Source organism: Tyto alba, unplaced genomic scaffold (genome assembly GCF_018691265.1).
Source record: "Tyto alba isolate M040663 unplaced genomic scaffold, T.alba_DEE_v4.0 Super-Scaffold_2, whole genome shotgun sequence".
Classification (NCBI taxonomy): Eukaryota; Metazoa; Chordata; class Aves; order Strigiformes; family Tytonidae; genus Tyto; species Tyto alba.
In genome coordinates this window covers 74,862,536-74,885,013 of record NW_024881282.1, presented here as the reverse complement: position 1 = coordinate 74,885,013, position 22,478 = coordinate 74,862,536, and the positions used below count along the sequence as shown (strand labels likewise).

At 37.8% G+C, this 22,478-nt stretch overlaps 2 protein-coding genes across 3 annotated transcripts in view; one reads left to right on the top strand and one right to left on the bottom strand.

Moving 5' to 3' along the window:
• The window catches only part of COG5 (component of oligomeric golgi complex 5), a 188,705-nt gene extending 167,015 nt beyond the window's left edge, over positions 1-21,690 (bottom strand). Inside the window, exons 1-6 of the mRNA XM_032996224.2 lie at positions 21,573-21,690; positions 20,579-20,718; positions 19,557-19,614; positions 15,862-15,916; positions 15,692-15,761; positions 10,382-10,502 (exon numbers count right to left, since the gene is read on the bottom strand). Of these exons, the coding sequence (XP_032852115.2) occupies positions 10,382-10,502; positions 15,692-15,761; positions 15,862-15,916; positions 19,557-19,614; positions 20,579-20,718; positions 21,573-21,639 (511 nt within the window). The 5' untranslated portion in view covers positions 21,640-21,690. The remainder of the gene's footprint in view (positions 1-10,381; positions 10,503-15,691; positions 15,762-15,861; positions 15,917-19,556; positions 19,615-20,578; positions 20,719-21,572) is intronic.
• Positions 21,691-21,768: 78 nt separating this feature from the next.
• Positions 21,769-22,478, top strand: part of DUS4L (dihydrouridine synthase 4 like) — a 38,607-nt gene continuing 37,897 nt past the window's right edge. Inside the window, exon 1 of one of the 2 annotated variants that reach the window (XM_009971582.3) lies at positions 21,769-22,297. In XM_009971582.3, coding sequence (XP_009969884.1) covers positions 22,188-22,297 — 110 coding nt within the window. In that variant the 5' untranslated portion in view covers positions 21,769-22,187. The remainder of the gene's footprint in view (positions 22,298-22,478) is intronic. The other variant, XM_032996232.2, reaches the window with a different exon arrangement.

Genomic DNA, 22,478 nt, shown 5'->3' with positions numbered 1-22,478 from the left:
CTCCAGAAATGTAAGGAACAAAAGGTGTGGACATCTGTAACTGAGAGCAAGAAAGCGAAAAAGACAGAAAATAAATAGTCTTTGATGAGCCTGGAATCATCATAAAAACTGTTAGAAATACTCCATGTGCTACAGTAAAGGCAACCTGAAAACACTGTAATTAACTTCTGACACAGCCTTGCTAATGGGACATCAATAACATACCTCTCAGGAACAGCTTAACATATCAAGATAAAAAGTGGAGTACTAAATCCATTTAAAAATATCTGATATACAGCTCTCTGACACAGTCTATATACTTGATTACCAAATGCTTAATAATACAGCAAAGTCAAATTCTTCAAGCAGTTATAGTGAAAAGCCTAATCTCATCAAAACCTGAAATCAGCTTAATGTTAACATGAAAAAATAGTTTCATAGTTCATTCAGTATGGCAAATTTGAAACATGTTTATGGTCATTTAAAGGAAACTAGACATCAAGAAAACCCACCATTGCAGTTATACCTGGATTAATTTTCTAAACCTGTATGCATAAAGAAAAATAAATTTCAAGAGAGCAGAACAGTTATGACTTTGGAAAACAGTGACACAGCAATGAAACTATAATGAAGCTACATTAACAGAAAACAAACTTTTAAAAAACGTAGGAAATGTAAATTCAAACTCCACTAATTTATTTAAAGGTTATGTTGAAAAACAAAATTCCAACAGGATATTTTTTTTTTCTTGTATCAATTCACTTTTCCCTCATATGCTTGTAATTATTTAGTGTCTTCTACTGAAAATGGTTAGAAAAAGAATGCATGCCAGAGATTAAATAAAACATACCAACTATTTATATAAAATGCTTTGTCTAATACACTGTTTCCAAACTAGGAATCCTAATCACAGCAAAATGCAATTTGATGCTAAAATCTGTACATTCCGTCTGCCTTGCTCAAAGAGGATAAAAAGGTCTTACATTATTAGCCTCTTACTAATGAAAAATTGCATTAAGCTTTGCAAGTTGTTTTTTTACATGCACATTAATTTAGTATCTTATAGTGTATAGTCCAAATTAATGAACTTGTTACATAGTATCAAGATTTTTCTTTATTTATTTCAAAAGCCAACAAAAAACAAATTAATATCCATAGAAGCTCCTTAACTCTGCATAAAATGTAAAGATGGCATAAAATAAAATAAGATGGCCTAGAACAAGATTGTTATATGTGTAATTGAAACAGAGAAAGAAATAAATGGGTGGTAGAACAACTAAGAAGAGCACAAGGAATAGCTTCTACAATTATTACACAAAATATTTGGTTGTACATCATAATTCATTAAGTAACACAACTCAGCAGAAGCTTGAGTAGCTCTTCCTTTTACATTAATTTACAATAAATCAAGAAGTGACTTTGGCAATGTGAAGCCAGGAACAATATTAAGAAAATAACAAGATCTTTAGTAACCAAGAGGATTTTTTGTTAGCACTAACCACAGCTTTCATGGCACACCTTTTCTTGAAAAGACAGATCAACTAATAAAACCAGAATCTTTCTAAACATAGTAAATTGAAGTATTGCAAATATGCTTTTTTTATTTTTATGAAAGTATAAAATGACAATCTCAATTCTCTCTTGAATGAATGTAAGCTGAATGGATCTGTCATGACATTAAAAATAAAGAATAATTATTTTGAAATACACCTGACTGTCACAGGATGACCAGCATTATCCATGAGAAACATAGTAACTGGTATATTTATTTATTATTTATTATATATATACACAATTATTTTATGATTAAATGAACTATTAACCATATACAGTTAATCACAATGTAACTAGAGCAACAGGCCATGTATGTACACTATATGTATTTCACATGTGACACTGACTTCATGTTTGTGAAGAATTTCTCATTATTTTTAAATTTTTTCATAAGTCTGATTTTGGAAAAATTAATCTTTTATATAAAAATCAGTTCTCAGTTTCCAAATAGTTCAAGACTCTCTGTTTTAAAGCTACAAATATTAAGGCTTTTAAATTATTTGTATGTCTGCTTGACTTTCCCACCAGAGAGGGTTTTTTGGCCTGGAATACGACAAATAAAATTTGTGCAACGACTTTGTGCAAAATCTTCCATCTTATGGTAACAGAGCCTCAGGAAAAACAAAACAAAACAACTCAACTGAAAGGAACAACATGAAATTGAAGAACATGGGGGTTACACTCAGTTACAGAAAGGTGTAGTATACTTTAGCCCAAACAATTTCAGTGAAGGCTTGGCAGTGTTACTGCTAACACCACCAGGGACAGAAGAAAAACGTTTTAGCAAGATATTTGCACTTACTATGGATGCAGATGTACCATCTGAAGCAGTGGCATTCAAAAATAATGCAGATGGCTCTGAGCCAGTAATACAATTCAGTCATTCTCAGCAGGACTAATTACCCCAGGCAAAGCATCATGCTAGCATGGCTGTGTAATTTCTATTAATCAAATCAGTTCACTTACCCCTACAGAACAGTACATCGTGCTACACAGACATATTATTTTGGAGGACACTAGGTCTCACACAAGGCAGTAAATTGTAATGCATCTAGATCCCTAAGCGAAAGCACCATGAAAGCAACTTTTCCCTCCAGATTGATGTGTGTTGATTCTTATGAGAAACTGCACATGGCAATATTAATACCAACAAATCTGTCTATTCTGTGTACTAGCAGTGAAGACCTCACTGACATGATAGTAACCAAGTCCTTCCTCACTTTAATTGCAGTCAACACAAGATCTGGCTTGGCAGTTGTACACTCTAAATTTTTGCTTGGAATAGAAAAAAAAAAATTAAGTTCATCATTGAATATGATACGGGTAGATGGCAGCAGTGAAAGATAGCTACCATAGTATATTTGGCAGGTGTTCAGACAGCTTACCATTGCAAGTTTAGTAATGCTTGTGTACAGATACGTAACACATATTCAATGTTACTTCAAAAACTGCAGCGTTAAAATGAAATATTTTTATACAATATTTAACCTGAAGGACAAATTTTACAGTCAGCTAATCTGCAATCATTACAGAGTAAATCTCATAAATCTCTGTGCTTTAGTCAGATTATTTACGTGGTTTTAATACTCAATTAATAAGGCACACTGTGGAAACAATAGGTACAGGTAATTCTAATTGCAATAGATATGCAATAGATACCTGTATAAAACAAACAAGTATAGATACTTACTACTAAAATGAGTTATTCAGGTTTTCAACAAATTAGCATTGTTATTTCCTGGATACTGACAAGTAGTGCTTAGTATTTTGAAAGCACAAAATTATATTCATCATCACTCCCAAATATTAAAAACTTAGGGGAGTAAGTTAGCATCTTTCTTAAAAACAGTTGGGTCACTGAGAAACGGATAGATTGCCATCTTTCCTGGCAAAGGAAAAAAAATTAGATACATGACACTGACATTCACATAGCCAGTACCACCTTCCTTTTCCTGCTCACTGCATTCTCATAGAGAATACTGACATAAGAGTTTTTGAGGGTCAATTTTTGCAGCATTCCAGTAACATGATGAACTGTGTGAAGCTAACTTGAATGTCAGTCACTACCAGAAGGGAAGTAACTGTTTCAGAGGGGTGACCTGGAGGTCTTTGAGGAGATTTATCTACTATTTCATCTGAAGAAGTGATAAGAGGCGGCTGAATTAAAGCAATGGCATGCATTTTTCAGTCACTGTCCCAATATTCCAGGAGGTATCTGGGCACAGTGCCCAACAAACCAACTTGTGGAAAGCAAATTTTATATCAAGCAGTCCAATTAAAAGAAAAAAAAAAACACCACTAAAAAAGCAAAACAAACAACAACAATAACAACAAAACCCAGACAAAAAAAAAAAAAGAAAAACAAACTTCCTTATAATACATTTCCTATTAACAGAGTTGAGGGTAGGAGCACCTCTGAGAGAAACAAAGGACTGGCAGCAGCTCAGCTTACTCAGTCCTGCTTCAAGACAAAACCACCTGTATCTAAACTATTCCTGATACCTGCTTTGTCTAAACTGCATTTTAAAAAGTTTCAAATAATTACTTCACAGCTGCCCTGAAATTACCATTACTGGCAGAAACCCTCCTAACATTTTAGGTAAACATTTTCTTTGCTTCATTTCGGGTCCATTACTTACTGTTTCAATCACAGTGGCTATGGAGAGCCATTTATCCTTTCCCATCTGAAAAACGTTACTCCACCTCTCAGATCCCTCTTCTCCAAACCAGTCACACACGTCCAGTTCCTCCACCCACTGCCCATTCTCAAGGCCTTCAGTCATCATTACTGGTGTACTTAGGACTTTCTCCAATTAACCTACATCTTCCTTGAATGAGGTGCCTCAAAATTGACTTGATACTCCAGTTGAAGCATGAACAAAAGATTTGTTTCAAGTGACTTGCACACAATACCCTTCTTTATAAAGATCAGCACAAATGTCATTGCCAACAATGTCACGTTGCTACAAAACAAATGAGCAAGTGGCTTGCACTCAATTCGTAAGGAACTATCAAGCTTCTCTGCAGAACTGTTACCCATAGTAATTTCTCATATTTCTGCTGTTAACTACAACTATTTATTGCTAGGACTTTGCACTTGTCTGGAAGATAAATTAAATCAGTTCAGCTAAGATGTATCTCCAATTTGCTAAGAATATTCTTCATTCTAATCCAGTTTCCCAACATACTTTCCATTATTCTCCGCTTGATTATTACTTGTAAATTTAATAAGGATATACCATATCACATCACTCAAAGCATTAATGAAAACACTAGCCAGCTGCAGAACACATTTCAACAAAACCCCACTTGATACATTGCTGGGCAACAGTGAACAACTGATGACTATTTTTGGGGTACAGCTTTCCCAAAACTTCTGCATTCATTGCACAACATTTTAGTCTGGATTATATTGCTGATCCTATTAGTGTGACATGGTGTCAAGAGCCCTATTTAAATCAAACTGTAAGACAGCCATTGATCTCTCTAGTCCTAAAACCTGTTATGCTGTCAACAAAGGAAATATGGTTTGTTAAACAGGATTCATTCTTGACAAATTTATGTGGCCTACTATTTAATAGCACTTTTATATTCTAAACTTCTACTAATAGCTTATTTGTTCTAAAGTTTCTTTGCTTAAGGAAGTAGCATAAGTTTGAGTTGTCTACATAAAATATGAGCCAGTGAGCCCTGTTTTCGATAAAGCAAGTTCTCCAGTCTCTGGAATCTCATCTCTCCCCTCAGGAGTTCCCAAAGATAATGACTAAGAACAATGACATTACTCTGAAAAGCAGATGAGATACATTAGGATGAATATAGGTATTGTTTATATTTGCATTTATAAATATTTATACATATATATGCACACAAAGGAACACATTCTTCTTTCTATGGAATATGTCCATGTTTTAACAGCAACAGAGAAAAAGAAGGAAAAATATAGACTCCTTAGGTTTAAAATATTTGAAAAAAATTTGCTCTATATAATGTCATAAGCATTTTCAAAGGTGGGGAAAACACAGATCATGTGACAATTACTGAAATACATAACACAAGAACAAAACGTAAAAAGAAACAGTGAATTTTCACAAAGAAATTTAATTGTCTCCCTTTATCAAGCACTACTTTGTATTACTGTATGACACAAACTGGGTGATAAGCTGTAAGACTATAGATAACTTCACAGTCTTTACAATGGTGTTATCTTTGGGTGGCAACTCCAGGGTACTAGAAAAGCATACTGAAACAGAGAAGTCTCAATACTGGACAAGACAAGGTCCCACCAATGCAATCTCCATTACGGCAAGAGGTCATTTTCCTCCTCTCATTTCCTCTAATTCTGATTCAAACAGACATATCAGCTATACCAAGGCTTTTTCTTGTTTAAATGATATCATGACACATCTTGTTTACCCTAGGAAGGTGCTAAGTCCAGCTTTTTTTCTGGCATCCACAAGAGCATTTTTCAAGACCAAGATCACTGTCGCCTTTGTACAGATATCATTAGTTCTGCAGTACAATTTAGAAGACAGGGCTACCACACCACCTACATTATGACTGCTACAAAGAGGCCTGCCAGGCATAGCCAAGTAACTTCTTTCAAATTGTATTTCACCCAGTATCATGCATATCCTAACATTTCAAGTTTTATCCATCCAAGCTACACTTCTTTAAAAGTATCACCAAAATTAAGCTCTATTTCTTTGAATCTCCCTTAAGTCTTCTATTGTCATGTTAAGCCTAAATAACTGCCATGTGTAAGTGTTGCCCTTTCTTTATAAAGAACACAATACATATGTACGGCTTTCTTAATTTTAGCTAGACTTCCATAACTGACAGTATTTTGCCTTTTCTCTAGAATTATTTAGCTTTAAAGTAAGGTCACAGTCCTATCTTCCCCCATCCTCCCTTCTCTTGAGTTCTATGGAAGACAGTATTGTTCTGGAGCAACTTCTATATTGAAGTCACCCAACACATATTTCAATAGACCCCTTCCCCTTCATTTTATGGATGCACAGCTTAACCACAGACTGAGTTTACAGAATAGCAAAATGATGGCTGCTGTGAGAGCCTGCCTACAAGTATTATATGCTCACAGGGTCACTCAAGCAAATAAATTCACTTGCTGTGAAATAAATTATAATACAACTATATACAGAGAGTACAAGCTTATTATAATTAAAGGAAGTTTAGGCATTTATATGAATATTGATGACATCAGTTAGAGGTATTTAACAAGGAAAAGATATAAATCCTTTGTTGTCCAGAACTAGCTCTGTAACTCACAGATGGAATTAACAACCTGTCCACAGTCAAGCTTGCCATTCACTGCACAACTAACAATTTTTTCATCTTCATCTGATCAGTCACTGGCCACTGTTACAGACAGTAATTTCTGCATACTCACACAGAAGACAGCAGATTTTTTAATACCAGCAGAATTCCTTCAGTGAAAGGGAACTGTATATAGTGTACCATTTTCTTGTCACATTCTCGTTTAAATTTGCTTAGAAATGTTTCTTTTTCATTTTATGAGATATTTGTATTAAAATATCACCAAGAAGCATAGTCAGGGCATGTAATTTACTGCATTGGGCACTGTTTGACATCGGAATATGTCACTTGTTTTACTTATCCATATGCTGAATTGGATTATATAACATGAAGAATCGTTATTAGAGAAAGAGGTAATAGCTTATTCAATGGACTATCACAATACAGTTTCTACTTTGCTAGAGAACCCAAAGAAGTGTGTTGGGAGGTGGAAGGATTGCAGAAGAAAGCGTGGGGTTTTACATATATATATATATACACATATATACACACATATATATAAATCACATTTAATCTTTAAAGATTACATAAGGAATTAAGTTTTTCTTCTTACTGTACCAAAGTGGGAAGTTAATTTCAAATAATGTGAAAGTCCAACACAGAGGAATTCTAGATCTACTTTAGCTTTAAATAGAGATCTCAGTGTTTACCAAATCTCAGTATTACTAAGTGCTTTCAGAGTAAAGTTCCTAACATCACCCACTGAAGCTGGAGATCTGCAGACTACTAACAATTTAACAGAGTCCAGTAAAAAATTCTTCTCAGTAAAAGCTACTGCTTCTTACAGTTCCTGGCTAACACATATTTCTAGCTAGTTCTAAGATTTTATATTTTTATCATATCTTTTCCCATGACTGCAAAATAAATTTCAAGACACAACTAAGTAAAAGCTGTAAGTGAACTAACATAGATTTGCTGAGGAAATATATGTTGAATACATATACCTAAATGAGCACACACACATTTGTGTCCCCCAAACATACACAGAGTATAACAGTACGTAAAAATAAATGGCCAGTTATCCCTAGATTCTACCCAGAATAACCTATAAGCGATAAAAGATATATTATACCACAGAAGGTGCAAAGCTTTCACAGTAATAACACAGTACTGCTGATTTCAACAAAGCAGAAATTATATTGCACCACACATAAAACAAAAAGGTAACAATGGGATGAATTTTTACCAGAATGACAGCTAAAAGGGATATTCAAAATTATCTGGCTAGAAACACAAATTAATATTACTCTTGGCCATGATCCTCAATTCAAAAGCAAGCCTCCATGATGCAGAGTTCCCTATCCAATACCAGACTTTCACACCACTCATGTCTACCACTTATTTACTACCATCAGAAGTCGCAGTACTTTCCAAGCCCCCACAAAGCTTTTGGATCTCACCGCTGGTTATCACAAAAACCAGTGCCCAGTGTCTGTTACCCACGCTTCCCACCCTCACGATGCCACGTAGCACTACATCACATTTCTCATCCTTCTGAAGCACAGCATTTCCACACCCTCACCCCAAGTGGCCACAGCCTCAGTCCTCTCCTGCCCCACGCCACCACCACCACCCCCCTACAGATCTCCCCTACATCTCAGTGCTTTCCAAGGCCAGAAGCACAGCACGGTGCTTCCCCAGCCATATCCCCAAATCCAGGCCCCGTGCAACACACCACCTTCCCACTGACTCCCACTGTGGTACTCTGAACCATATTGACTTCAACCGCTGCACGCTTCTCTCCGAACGGGGCTACCCCATACCCAGTAAGACACCACCTCACCACACAGGCCAGACACCACGCCAGCTACTCTGCAGTGGGGTGCTCCCACCCACTCGTGTGCTGGGCTTCAAGGCCAGCTGGGAGGCAATGAGAATCCAGACCAGCCAAGGTGGGCAGCAAAGAACAACAAACAGCAGATAGCCAAAAGATGAGAGAGGGATGCAGATGGAGAGGTGAGTGAGAAGAAAGGAAGAGATACCAGGAAAAGAGAGGGAGAGAAATTACAGTAGACAAGGGGTTTTACCTAGCCATAAACCATCCAGAATTAAGGATTAATTAAAGATTAAATTAAGGACCACAAGTGCTGGTTCCTCCTCTATGAACTGTACAATGAAACTCAAAAGGACTTCCTAAGGGGACGCATTTCCCTTTACCTTTAACAATAATAATCACTCATTCTTCAGGAAAAGGCCAAGTATTTGAACACAAGAAACTCAAAGAAGTGTGACACTTCAACAGAAAAAAAGTGCAGACTCTTTTTTTAAATGGTGAAAGAAAAAAAAAAAAAAGAGAGAAAGCAGAGTAATGAAAGGCATTTTCTTTAAAAGAAAGAAATCCTAAAAACTACACAAGATAAACATCTCAGATTTTACCATTAAATTGTAGTAATTATTTGAACAGGATTTAGCATCCAGATTAATCCCACAAGACCTGCAATTCAGGTAGTTAAAAGACAGTATTACTGTATATATCCTGAAGCTGTTAAGGGAGACCAAAATGGAAAGAAAATTAAAAATTAGAAAAAATAGAAAATTAGAAAAAATAACTCTAGCTTATAATGCTACAACTGATGCTTAATTGCTTCAGTCAAACTGATATACTAAATAACTATATAAACTTTCCATTTGCACTACAGCATCTCCTAATTATAACACTAAGTCATTGTCCAATAATTTTTTGATTACACAGTATAAAAAGAGCACTAGTGACAAATATGCACAATAAACCTCAGGATGATACTGAATGTTTGATAGTTCAGCCCTCCCACAACCTATTTTTGGAAGCTGAAATTGAATACCATTAAATCAAAGGAGAAACAGCTGGCAAAATACCATATACAACACCAACGACTGATCTCCAGAACTAATGGGATGCTCGTCACTGCATCATGCAGCCCAGTGTGGAAGTACCCAAGCTAGCTCAAGTACGGAAAACAATCTAGCAACGTAAGATGATCTTCACGAGAACTATTTCATCATTATTCCTAGAAGCCAATAAAATACAGAGTAAATTAGTCACTACTGCAGCAGAATTCCTCCAGTATCTGAATTAGGTTAGGTATTTGTATATCATACCACATATGGCTTTCATAAAGGTCACAGGGCGAATAATTTTCTTTTAGGATGTAAACTGTAATTCAAACTATGCCTTATTGTAGTACAGTGTCTTCCAAAAGCTAAATATATATCTGCTGTCTCTGAAGACGTTTTATACAAACACAAACCAATAAGAAAGGAATTGCTTCACAAGAATTCGTTGCCCAGAAGAACACAAGTTATAATCATAGAATTTTCATGTTATTAAATACCTTTATGTAGAGAAGATGTATGAAAAAACGGAAAGTAATAATGAGTTCTGTCCATACTATTTCTCAATTCAAATCCAAAAGTAGACAGCAAGAACCACAGTGAAATGTTCTGGAGGTTTCTTTGTTTTTTTAAGTCAAACACTAGTGTGAGTCATATGAGCGCAAGCTAAAAATGCCTCTAAAAGTAACTAAGAAGGACTCACCAAGTTCATTGAGACTCTGGGCAGCTTTTGTTATCTCTCTGCTTCCTCCTTGCAGTTGTCCTTGAAGTCTCTTACTAAGATACAAGATGCGTATTATTCTCCGCAGCAAGTCACAAGCAGCCTGCAGAGAAATCACAGCATTAGGGAATATTATCAGTACATTATGATCATATAATATTAGGCCTCAAATATGGAAATACTTTAACCAAAAAAGGGAATGTGAATAAAACCAAAGAACTTTAGAACACTGAAATACCATGTTAAAAAGTCCTGAAAAAAAGTTTTATGCAATATAGACCAATACTTTCTAAAACTGGTAATTACATTCACAGGGTACTGAGATTTTGCTGTCATTACTAGTAAAGAAAAAGAAAATTCAGAACCCCATGACAAAGACGTTCTATTTCTAACTAGAATTGAGCTTTATTTTACATTGTGCAACTCTCCTCAATATTCCTGCCCTCTGTAAGCTTTAGTAAAATTAAAAAGTTGGCCTTGCCAATCAAATATCACCCAAAATAAGCAAAATGGTAGCACTTACTTCAACAGACAATAAAACTTGAAGGCTAAATTGTTATTACAGATATTGACTCTTATGATAAGAAAGTATGTAAAAAACTCATTTTCAGCACAACATTCATCAGGCCAGTCACCTTCATTCAGCCAACTGCTAGTTCACATTCTTTCATAGGTTTATTAAAATACATGTCATTCTTGGCTAAAAATTAAGAAAATTGATGCATATTTACATTTTCAGGAAACTTATTTGTGTATGTTTTCATTAGCACCAATTTAAAAAAAAAGGCATTGCTGACATCTGACTCAAACATAATAGTTTCATAATTTTTCACTTAAGTAAGATCTTGAAATAGGTCTTCTCCTTCCACACAGTAAATGGAGACAGAGAAACAGTAAGAGTTACATCAAGTGTAGAATTCCTCTAGGGCTGGATTGTGTCAGTGGGGCTAGGAGGTACATGCTATGGGAGCAGCAACATTCTGGAGTAGATAACATCTAAACTAGATTTCAGAAATGTGACTCAGGAGAAAGTAAAAATATATGTGGATTTTGGTACAGCCCAACATCAGCAATCTGATTAACAAGAGAAGTAAATAAGAAATTGAGTAAAGTAAAGAAAAAATTAGTAAGCCAGTTTTTCTGAGGTATCTTCCCTGGTACTGAAGGCAAAGCCTCCTGAAGTATTTACCTTATGGATATCAAAATTAAATTAAAATCACTTTAAAAAATATTTAGTATCTGATAGACTTTGAAGTCCTTTTTTAGACTGAAGTTAACATCTTGAAAACTAATATTAAAGTGCATATATGAAAACATACACAAGTGAGTCACCATTTTAACCAATATTCAGTGGACTACACAACTTGTCAGGCTCTTCCCTATGCCAGCACAAACTAATCAAAACACAAATATTTATAGTTTAATTTTATTAAACATCTAGACAGAACAAAAAGGAAAAATTTTAAAAAGCCTCACTGAGGCACTTCACAGAAAGCACAATTACTCTCAATGTTTTTGGTTCTGTATCACATAGTCTAAAGTGCAAGCTTCCTAAGCATTCTAAGACAACTTAAGCACATGATTTCTATTACTATTAGTGAGAACCGAGTGGACCTTATCCTACTTTGAGAGATTAACATCTTAGTTTTTATTAATTAATTTATTTAATTACAAAAATCTTGACCCACCTATCACTTTCATATCTGTGAACTAAATTTCTCCAAGATTAATCAAAAATAGCTTTTTATATAGTGCACTGTGCTTTGCCAAATAAGAGGGCAGAGTATTACTACTTCGCTTTCAAACTGAATTACTCTCTAATCCAATTGTGTACCTCTGGCTAATGTTTCTCCCTAGGAATTCAACTTCAGTTATCATCTGACCATCTTTTACTTTACATGCCAAAAGATTATTTACTTTTCATTGAGTTGTTGCTCATTATCTCCTATCCCAAGAAACAATCTTTTAAAAGGACTATCAAACTGAATAAGAGATTGGAAAAGTTACATTTAGATGCAAGAGCAAAAAAAAAAAGTTTTAACTTCTGGACCTATGAATTAGAAGGAGGTGAAAAATCCAGACACTGAAGATGCACGCTTAACTTCACAGTGATTACTACTGCATTGTGCCCTTCACAAAGATTCTGTTTCACTCAAGTATTTCCATTTACATGAGTTGTTCAATTTAAAAAAACTCACAGACACTGTAAAAGAATGTAATATATGAGGACCATGTAACGGAAATAAAAAAAAATTATCTAATAATGTAGTTGTTCACAGATGCTAAATCCTCTAACCTGGCCACCTGCATAACAGAAGTCTGAATTAATTCAGGAAACATTCCCTTCCTGAGTTGATAACAGTATGCTTCTCTAAAGGAGATGCTTTCATCCAAGAAGGAATGAATTCCACTTTTTAAGCAAGAATTAGTCCAGTAAAGGACAGTAGCCTGAGTTAGTCCCAGTGATTTTAGTAAAATTAAGAATAAAACCTGATTTTTCTTGAGATTATGTATTAGTCATCTCCTGAAATTTAAAGCAACATATCAACACTACAACATTACTGCTATGATTCAAGAAATCAAAAAGCCTCTTACTTTTAATCTCAAATTAATTTTAAGAATTTATTGAAAGCAGACTTAATTATAGAGGACGACTTGAACATGTGCCAGTGTGCAGCTCATATATGCAATGGCATGTATCTGCCAGACCATCGTGTAATTGAATGTATATATAACAGAAGCCTGAAGACAGATGAGACAGTCCACTATCTTCAGACTACATTTAATATTTCATCCTGGTGCTACTGTAACTAAATCTGCTACCAGTAAATATTTTACAGAGAGAATAACTTTTAAAATACAGATTTTTTTTAAGGTTTTAAAAATTCCTTGTAATAGCCAAATTTTTAACACTAAGATATCTGAAATTTAAGACAACATGTAGAAACACTTGGTTAAGCAGAGCTGCACAGAAAATAACCCTCTGAAGGACAAGCTACATATTTCAACTGTTAACTATTCTCATTTAGCTTGTGATCTACTTTGGAAAGACTCAGAAGAGGACAGTATGATTTAAAGTAGGAAGTAAGCTTTGAGTCTGCTGTTCCCTTGGGATGCCATGAAGCTCTAAGAGCAGAGCAAGACATAATATAAACTAGCAGACAGCAGAGATTCAGAATTCAGGACTAGATTTGAAGCTTGACAATGAATTTGCAGTGAGAATGTTTACGAAAAAGCCAGACTATATTAAAAACAATTAAGGATGGCAAAATACAGCTTTATGCAAGCCAAATATTCCTTCAGTTTGTGAGTAGTCCCACAGCAATCAGCGAAGCACTAAAATAATACCAAGAGTACACAAGGCCCATAAACACCAGACAGTTCAGCAAAATATACCTGCCAACCCTACAGATTTTGACAGAAGGCAACGTCTTTTATCAGTCATCTACCTTTTTCCACTTATTCTACCAACTATACAACAACTGATAAAATTTGCAAGTTTGAAAGTGTCCCAAGCCACTAGTCTCATATTTGGGAGCAATTTCATGTCATAAGCACTGCCACAGCCAGGAAGTGAACTGTTTGTTGTGTGGTTGCCCTTCTCAAATAAACAAGTCAGCCAGGTAAAGAGACACCACAGCAGTGCATCTGGGAGAGGCAGGAGGGTTGAGATTTCAACGGCCTATTGACTCAACTCTCCATAACTCTAGCTTCACTACATAATCCAGGTGTCCTGACCCTCCACTCCTCCCAGCAGTATAGTACAACATAAAGCACTCGCTGAGTATCTGTCAACACAAGGGGGACAGCAGGTCTCATGCCAAGGACAGATTCTCACTGGCAGAGAAGCTGGAATCATTGTTCCTCTTTCTACACTGAGGTAAGTGGATTTGGATACTAGGAAGGGTAGACTAGCAGACTCCCCTTACCCTGCACCTCTTTTTTCTGACTTACAGCCAAGAAAAGCCAGATGCTACAAATTCCCTGGCACAGGCTGAGTAATACTGACCTTGGATGGATGCTGCTTTCATACCACTGGAAAATCCATGTAACACTGCTACAACAAAGAACAAGCAAAGAGCACCCAAGAAATATTTCCTAAATTCAGGGACTCATTCTTCTCAGATGTCCTTCTGCATTTTGAATTTGTGTAACATCAAGGCAGAAACAATCTTAATCTTTATCCACAAATTCCTGCAACTCTTTCCACACTGCAACATACATCAGGGAACAAAAAAATCTGCACCTAACCTGCACAAGGAAGTCATGGGTTTTGCCCAGTGACAAAAACAGTAACAACTGCAGTTGAAAAGAACAAGAGAAGCACGCGGACAAACTGGCTGAAGAGTGTTAAGAGCTTCCTGCTGAACTTCACTGCTACTGAAAGTAATGTAGAGAACAGTAGAAGCTCAGCCAAGAGACTAATACAGCTGCTCCACCAGCCCCCAGACTAGAAACTGCATGACAGTTTGAAGCTTCACCTACTCTACTGTACCACAGCAGTCATTGTCACAGATGGCACCACACTTCAATGTATATCCACAGCTCAAATTTCAGCTACTAAAAGGTAAGTTTCTAGTTCTGCAAAGCTAAGGTAAACTTGTAAAGACAAATAGTGCAAACAGTAACTCATTAAACACTTGTGGATTTGGAGCTGTGTTGCTTTTCAAACCATAAACTGAATAGAATGCAGCTACATGACTTCTGAAAATCTATGGAATACTTTTCAACTATTATAAAATTAACAATGGAAGTGTTTGACACTTATCTTACACTGCTATCCTCTAATAGACATCTACATTCTCTTGTAGACTCCACTCACACACAAAAGACAGGGACATCTATGTACCTGAGTTTATAAAACTACAAAACCACAGCTGGCTCCGTAAGTTGCATCTTGACTATTCCGAAAGAATTAATTCCCAAGCTCCTTACTAAACTGCAGCCAAGCATGAATTAAATTAAGAGAAAAGCATCTTCTACACAATGGCATCATAACATTAAACACCAAAATTACAGAATCATGAGAATTTAACTAATCTATACTCAGACAACCCTTCCCTCTTCCCTCCATCTCTACAAAAACTCAATTAGCTAATGCAAAGGTAATTTTCCTGCTTTGCAATAGGAAGCACTTCTCGGTAGCTCATGAAGAGACATAAATACTGAGTTTCATTGAGAAATACTGACAACAAACTACAGGCGGATCAAAATCACACCCATGTCTGACAATTGAAAAATAAGACACGTTCAAAATGGATTTTTTTAAAATACATTTTTAATGCAACTTACTTGAAGTTTTGCTAGCTGAGCTGTGCGAGACACTATTTTGTTGTAGGGATCAACAATTTTGACTCTAATTCTAAAAATAAGAAGAGAAAATTATTTATATCAATATTAATAAATGACATGATAGAACAATTAAGATTTTATACTTTCTAATCACATAATGAATGGCATACCTATCAACAGTACTTTGTAGAGCACCAATTCTAGTCTGCATCATTTGGAGGACACCTGCAAAATAAGCAGATTTTTTTACATGGAACACTTATCAATTATAGAAAGAAGTATTCTTCAAATCATAGTAACTACTGCAGACTATTTTAGCATTAAAAAAACAATTTCCCCCTTTACAACAATACATTCAAACAGACTGAAATTAATAAAACAGAATATTTGGAAATAAACTGAGCAGGTAATAGGTCACATACTGAATGTTATAGAAAAGTTATTGCTAGCAAACACAAATGTACAAAAGAAATACCACTCTAAAATCCATCATATGTTAAGTTTCAAATAATATTTAGAGCGTATGTTGCTTTCTAAGAGAATAACAATCAGGGCTGCTGTTCAAAGTCACCTAACCTGGTACAACACCTGAGCATGATATACAAAAATGGCACAATCTATTTAACACTATTTGTTTAACATAGTGATTAGACAGTTCACAGACACCAACACACAAAAAGGACTGAGAAGATAACCAATTCTATTTCAAGGTTTTCTTCCTGTGCAGAAGCATCTTTAGCAAGAAGTATCAATGTCATTGTGAGGTCATCTAATTTAGATTACAAACAGAGCAAACGACCCTAATCATGTTTGTTCCAGATTAGTTTGGCAAAGCAGCACAAAGAAAGCCCACAAGCATGCTTGTTCTTTTGTTAAATTGCAAACAAAGAAGTCAAGGGTAGCAGTCATTTTTGCAATATGGAATCAGCCTGCTGAGAATTTAATTAAGTTATACAAACCCAGGCCTACGAAATTATTTTTGTTCCAGTTATTGTTAGCATTCTCAAACATACTACATTGTTGTAAAGCCCTGTTTACAAGCATGCCATCATCAAATTGGATAAAACTGCAATACAATACAGTAAGATGGAAGATAAACAAAACTACTGCAAATAGTTTTATTCAGCTTGTCTTATACTGGGACTATATCTCACATATTTTGTACAAATATGCAAACTCCCATCTTCTCCATATTTCAGAATTATCAACTTGGCTTAGTGATAAAGGTAGGAATTTTCTGACATTTATACATGGAATGGTAGGCATGCAATTCTCACGGATCAGAGGGTGAAGATATGAGATACAGTGAAAAGTTGGCAAAATAGGCTGAATTTTCTATTCTACATTGCAATAATGGGGGAGGGCCAGTAGCATGACACTGCTGCAGCTATGACTGTGACATTGCTATAAAGCATACAGCACTCCTCTTGCTAGAAGGCAGAATTAGGATGGGCAATCTACCCTCTCCATCTGCTGCATAAGATATAGGATGATACTATTTAGCTTATCTTGAGCTACCTATAGACAGAAAAGAGGATGTATACCAGATGAGTGTACCATTAAAAAAGTGCACAGACCTAAAAAAGAAAGGACTCTACAGGCTGAGTATATCAATTTGAAACATTTAATGAGATTCACTTTCACACATCCAAATGATTGTGCATGCTGTGAATTAGTTCCATAATCTTCACTTGCTAACTTTCTTGATAAACATACCAAGAGCTATGTGTTTCTAACTTCATAGTTAAAATTTCTATTGGCATCTATCTTTTCTTTTCTTAATGAATCTTGACTCAGTGTTTCTCTACAGTGACCGTATACCACGTGTGGCACAAGCAGGACAGAGATAAGAAAGCTCTGCAACACCTTTGAGCACATCATCTTTGTGTGCACAGACTTTTGATTTTCCTGGCAACTGCAGACTGACGTTTCTACTGATGTCTCAAGTATCACACACTTTTCAGGATTAGAACCTCTGCATGCTTCTCCTTCCCTCACACACAGAAAAGGCCTCTTAAAGAGCATAACCTTTCAACCTCAACAAATCTGAGATGAATTAGATTTTATTTTACATTTTGGGTTATTTGCTGTAAACCACGCATTATTTACCACACCTGCCTTATAGAAATGTTTTATAACTGAACAGTTGTTCTGAAGTACTTCATTCTTTCCTCAGAGCAATTTTTGTAAGGAATGCCTTCAGAAACAACCATGATTTCAGAAAATACAATTCCACTGAGCACAAATTGCTGAAGAATGTGACTGGGAGGTATTTATCAACCACAAGACTGACCACAGATTCCCATCTACTTCTTATTTGGAGGATGAACACAGATTCTAGTCTTCCTATGCTTAATTTTCCAACAGTTTAAAAAGCTATTTGGGAGCTACCATTGCTAGATTAAATAGGCAGTTCTTTATTTTTATAGCTATATGCAAATGCTAACCACCAAATACTGTATAAAAAAGTTCCAAAGACTGAGGAGATACTATAACTATCAGTAACCGGAAACTCTCTGGTTATGCCAAAATCTGGAAGCAGAAAAAGGAACAAAGATAAATTACTTAGCAAGTTACAAAAACAGAAGGGGAAAAGGGGATATGCTTGGATCCCATAGTATATGCAAATTAGCATGTTATAGAGGTAAGTATCTTTCTACGCAAAACAACTCCAAAACAGTATGAAGTTCTCAGCAAGCGACAAAGAGCAGAATGGTAGTTCTAATGAGTTCCTGGCACAAGAATAATATACTGCAACCATTTTTCTATACAGATTCAATGGTTCCTAAGTAAGGCCTTTGAAAGTCAGCAGTTTATGTTAAAATCATAGATTCATAGAACAGTTTGGGTTGGAAGGGACCTTAAAGTTCATCCCGTTCCACCCCCCCTGCCATGGGCAGGGACACCTTCCACTGCATCAGGCTGCTCCAAGCCCCGTCCAACCTGGCCTTGAACCCTTCCAGGGAGGGGGCAGCCACAGCTTCTCTGGGCAACCTGTGCCAGTGCCTCACCACCCTCACAGGGAAGAATTTCTTCATTATATCTAATCTAAATCTGCCCTCTTTCAGTTTAAAGCCATTACGCCTCATCCTATCACTACCTGCCCTTGTAAAAAGTCCCTCCCCACCTTTCCTGTAGCCCCCCTTAAGTACTGGAAGGCCGCTATAAGGTCTCCCTGGAGCCTTTTCTTCTCCAGGCTGAACAACCCCAACTCTCTCAGCCTGTCCTCACAGGGGAGGTGCTCCAGCCCCCTGATCATCTTTGTGGCCTCCTCTGGACCTACTCGAGCAGGTCCATGTCCTTCTTATGCTGGGAGCCCCAGAGCTGGACACAGCACTACAGGTAGGGTCTCGTGAAAGCAGAGTAGATCCCAAACCACAGAAAAACACAAAGACATGTACTTAACTTAGTGGCCCCTTACTAGGTAAAAAATATCTCAATGAAGCTAAGATCATGTGTTAAAGTCTCTTTGGTTAAGATTTGCAAACTATGCAACATGTGCATGTGCAACATGCACAAATTCGATACTTATGGCAACAGATATCAGCTAACATTGCAGCAAACTTATACTTATTTAGAAAAGATATAAAAAGGTCAAAAAGACTTAATTGCTAAAGTTTCTCCAAACTGATTATCAAAATATGTTTTCCTATGAAGTATTTACACCAGAGAAATATCAGCCAAATCTTCTCCCTGGAGCTCCATCTACTGACATCAAAAAAAGCTGCCACGTTACTCCTCAGAAGTAAGATCCATAACGTTAACACTAGGGACCAAAGTTGGTAGCGAATGATGTTCCCTGCACAAATATTAAAAGCACTTCCTCCATTTTAAGAAGTAGCAAGCATAATACAACAGTATTTACCTTCCAAGGATTCAATTCCAGTTGCCTGGGCCAACAGGTCTTCATGTCTTGCAACAACCTTAAAAAAAATTGAATACAGAAATCAACACAGAAAAATGGGTATGTGTGCCTGAAAGGAATATTAATATATCATCATCATACATTAAAGTATCATCATCTCTACATTAGGCAGACACAGGAGAAAGCAGCCACACCTTAGAGATGAAAGGGTTTTCAGAACACATTTTAATTCACAGAAGTGACAAGCTCAGAAGGAAGAGAGGGTCAGTAACTGCAGTGTAGCTGACATCTTAATTAAAGCCAGCAGAGTAATCACACTTCAACATACCTTCATATATAATAATAATAATTGTAAGCTTATTAATCACACAGTAATAATGTATATCCACATTTAAAATATTTTCTATTTATAACATTCAGAAACTAGTTCTCAAAGAATTTACTAATCGGGGCAGGGGGAGGGAGGAAGCAGTTAGCATGTGTTCTCACTGCAAGGTCCACTGTGGATTTGTGGTATATGCATAGATTTTACCAAAAAGCCTTCTACTATCCAAACTCAAAAGCCTTTCTGAAGGTGTGGAGGTTATATTTGCCCAGCTAATGGTAAGCCTTAGACCCAAGACTACTCTCCAGCACAGGATGAAAAGGTGCAAGTTAAATCATTTCCTATCTTCTCACAGTTGTCATCGCAAAACACACACCAGCGTTTCTGACAGCTGACATGATCATTTGGAAAGAGTCAGGGAACATCCTTACAAGGAGAAGCATAACCTCCATGTATACAGAGATTGGCTGCAGAAACTGAAAACAGAGCAGTATATAGTTTCTTGGTAGGAGCACTAAGAGTAGGCTTGACTAAGTTACATATCAGATTCACTACTAGTTTTGCTGCAAGTTGTACCTTTAGTTACTACTTGCAGAGTACACTGGGCAATTTCAGAAGCAACAAGATCATAAAATTACTAAATTTTTGACTCATTTATGTCAATCACCCCAGAATAATAGATATGTTTTAAACTTACCTGTAAATGAAGCTCTTTGTCCAACTGACTGATACCTTGGGCAAGTTTTGCAAGTTGCTCAGCTATCACAGCCTGATGGATAGACTGGGAAGTGTAAGCTTTCACATCAAAGTCTTCTCTGAAGAAGTCAGCATAACATTCTGAAAAAGATTTCATTTTCATACTTCAAAACAGTTAAATAATATTTACAGACCTAAAGCACACACTTCGCTGACCTTCAGTTTCTCTAGATTTAACAGCATATGCTCTCTACATCAATACAAATGAGACATCAAGTTGAGAAGAAACCACAATTGGGAGGAACAAGTTTGGAGCTGATTACTTGGGAGTGGTCGTGTTGTAAATGGTGAAAAAAGACAAGTGTTCCTTTATTCCCCACAGACTTTTCTTGAGCAGAATGCACTAAAAAGTATCAATACCTTCTTCAAACTCTACAGTGTAACCAGGGTGAGGCTGTTGAGGTTCTACACATAATGAAACACACACGAGCCACCTTCAAATCGCTGAGAATCAAAGTGGCATGAGACACAACTTCATGAAATCACACCAGGCTGTTACAACCGTATTGGTTTACAAAATACTGAGTTAAGAAATGATACAGCAATGATGCTTCTGGATCAAGCAAACCCCGAGTTTCCAGACAGCGCACACTAACATGACCAAGCACCTCCGTCTCCCTTTTCAGCGTCCTTTTTTTTTTTTTTCCCTTTCGGAGCAGGCGACCACAGGTGACCACGCCAGCAGGACCCTCTGCCAGGGCGGGCGGTCCCCTCCCCGAGCCGGGGGACGCTCGGCAGGCGCGGCAGCGCTTCCCCAGCGCCCCCCGCCCCTCCGCCGCCGAAACTTTTCCGTGACTTGACAGCACGGCCGTTCACCGCCCTCCTCGCCCCGTCCCCGAGCGCCGGCGCCTCTCCCCCGGCTCTGCCCGCCCAGCCCAACGCCGCCCTCGCGAAGGACCCTCCGCCGCGGCCAGGCGCTGCCCGCCGCCCCTCACCGTCCGCCAGCAGCTCGGCGAGGGCCGGGGCCGGGGCCGCGCCGCCGCCTGCCCCCGCCTCCTCCATGCTGGCGGGTGCCGGCAGCCCGCGCGGCGGCGCGCGGCGATGATGGCGAAGGCGCGCGACGACAACGGGGCGGCCCCACGGGCGAGCGGCGGTGGCGCGCGGGGCGCTCGCGCATGCGGTGAGCGCGGGTCCGGCCGGGCGGGCAGCGGGGTGTCCGGGCCGCAGCCGGCGCTGTGCGCGGGAGGGCGAGGGGCAGCGGGCCGAGGCTGCAGCGGCGGCGGCTCTGGCCGGAGACTTTTCTCCGTGAGGCCTGGGGGCCGGCGCTGCGCTGAGGGGCTGGGCTGGAGACCCCGTCCCGTCCCGGGCTGGGCGCCGTAGGGAACGGAAACACAGCGGTGTTACAGCGGGGCGGCCGCCGCGGGGCCGGCGTTCAGAGCTGCTGGTGGCAAAAGGCTTGTTCTGCCACTGCAAGTGATGGACTTCTTGCAGGACGCTTTACCAGAAAGCAAGTCCACTTTAATGCTTTGCTGCAGGGCTTATGAGAAATAGGTGAATTACACGCAAGCACTGTTTGTTTTTCCAGATGCAAAAAGGATTGTTAATTACACATGATTGGTGACATCGCAGAAACTACACAATGCCAACTAAAAGATCCCATGGATTTGTTTCATTCTGGGCAAGTTGTAAAAATATGTGCCCCTATGGTCCGCTATTCAAAGTAAGTAACTGTCATGTCAACTATGTTTTCAGTGTATTTTCTCCGAGGAAGTTTATCTTGACTATAAAAACAGGGATGCTTACCTTTTTTCTCCTTTAATTACTTAAGAGGGAGACAGATGTGAGCCATGTTTTATCTTATGATTATATTTGGACATCCTCACAGTACTGCATGTCAGAAC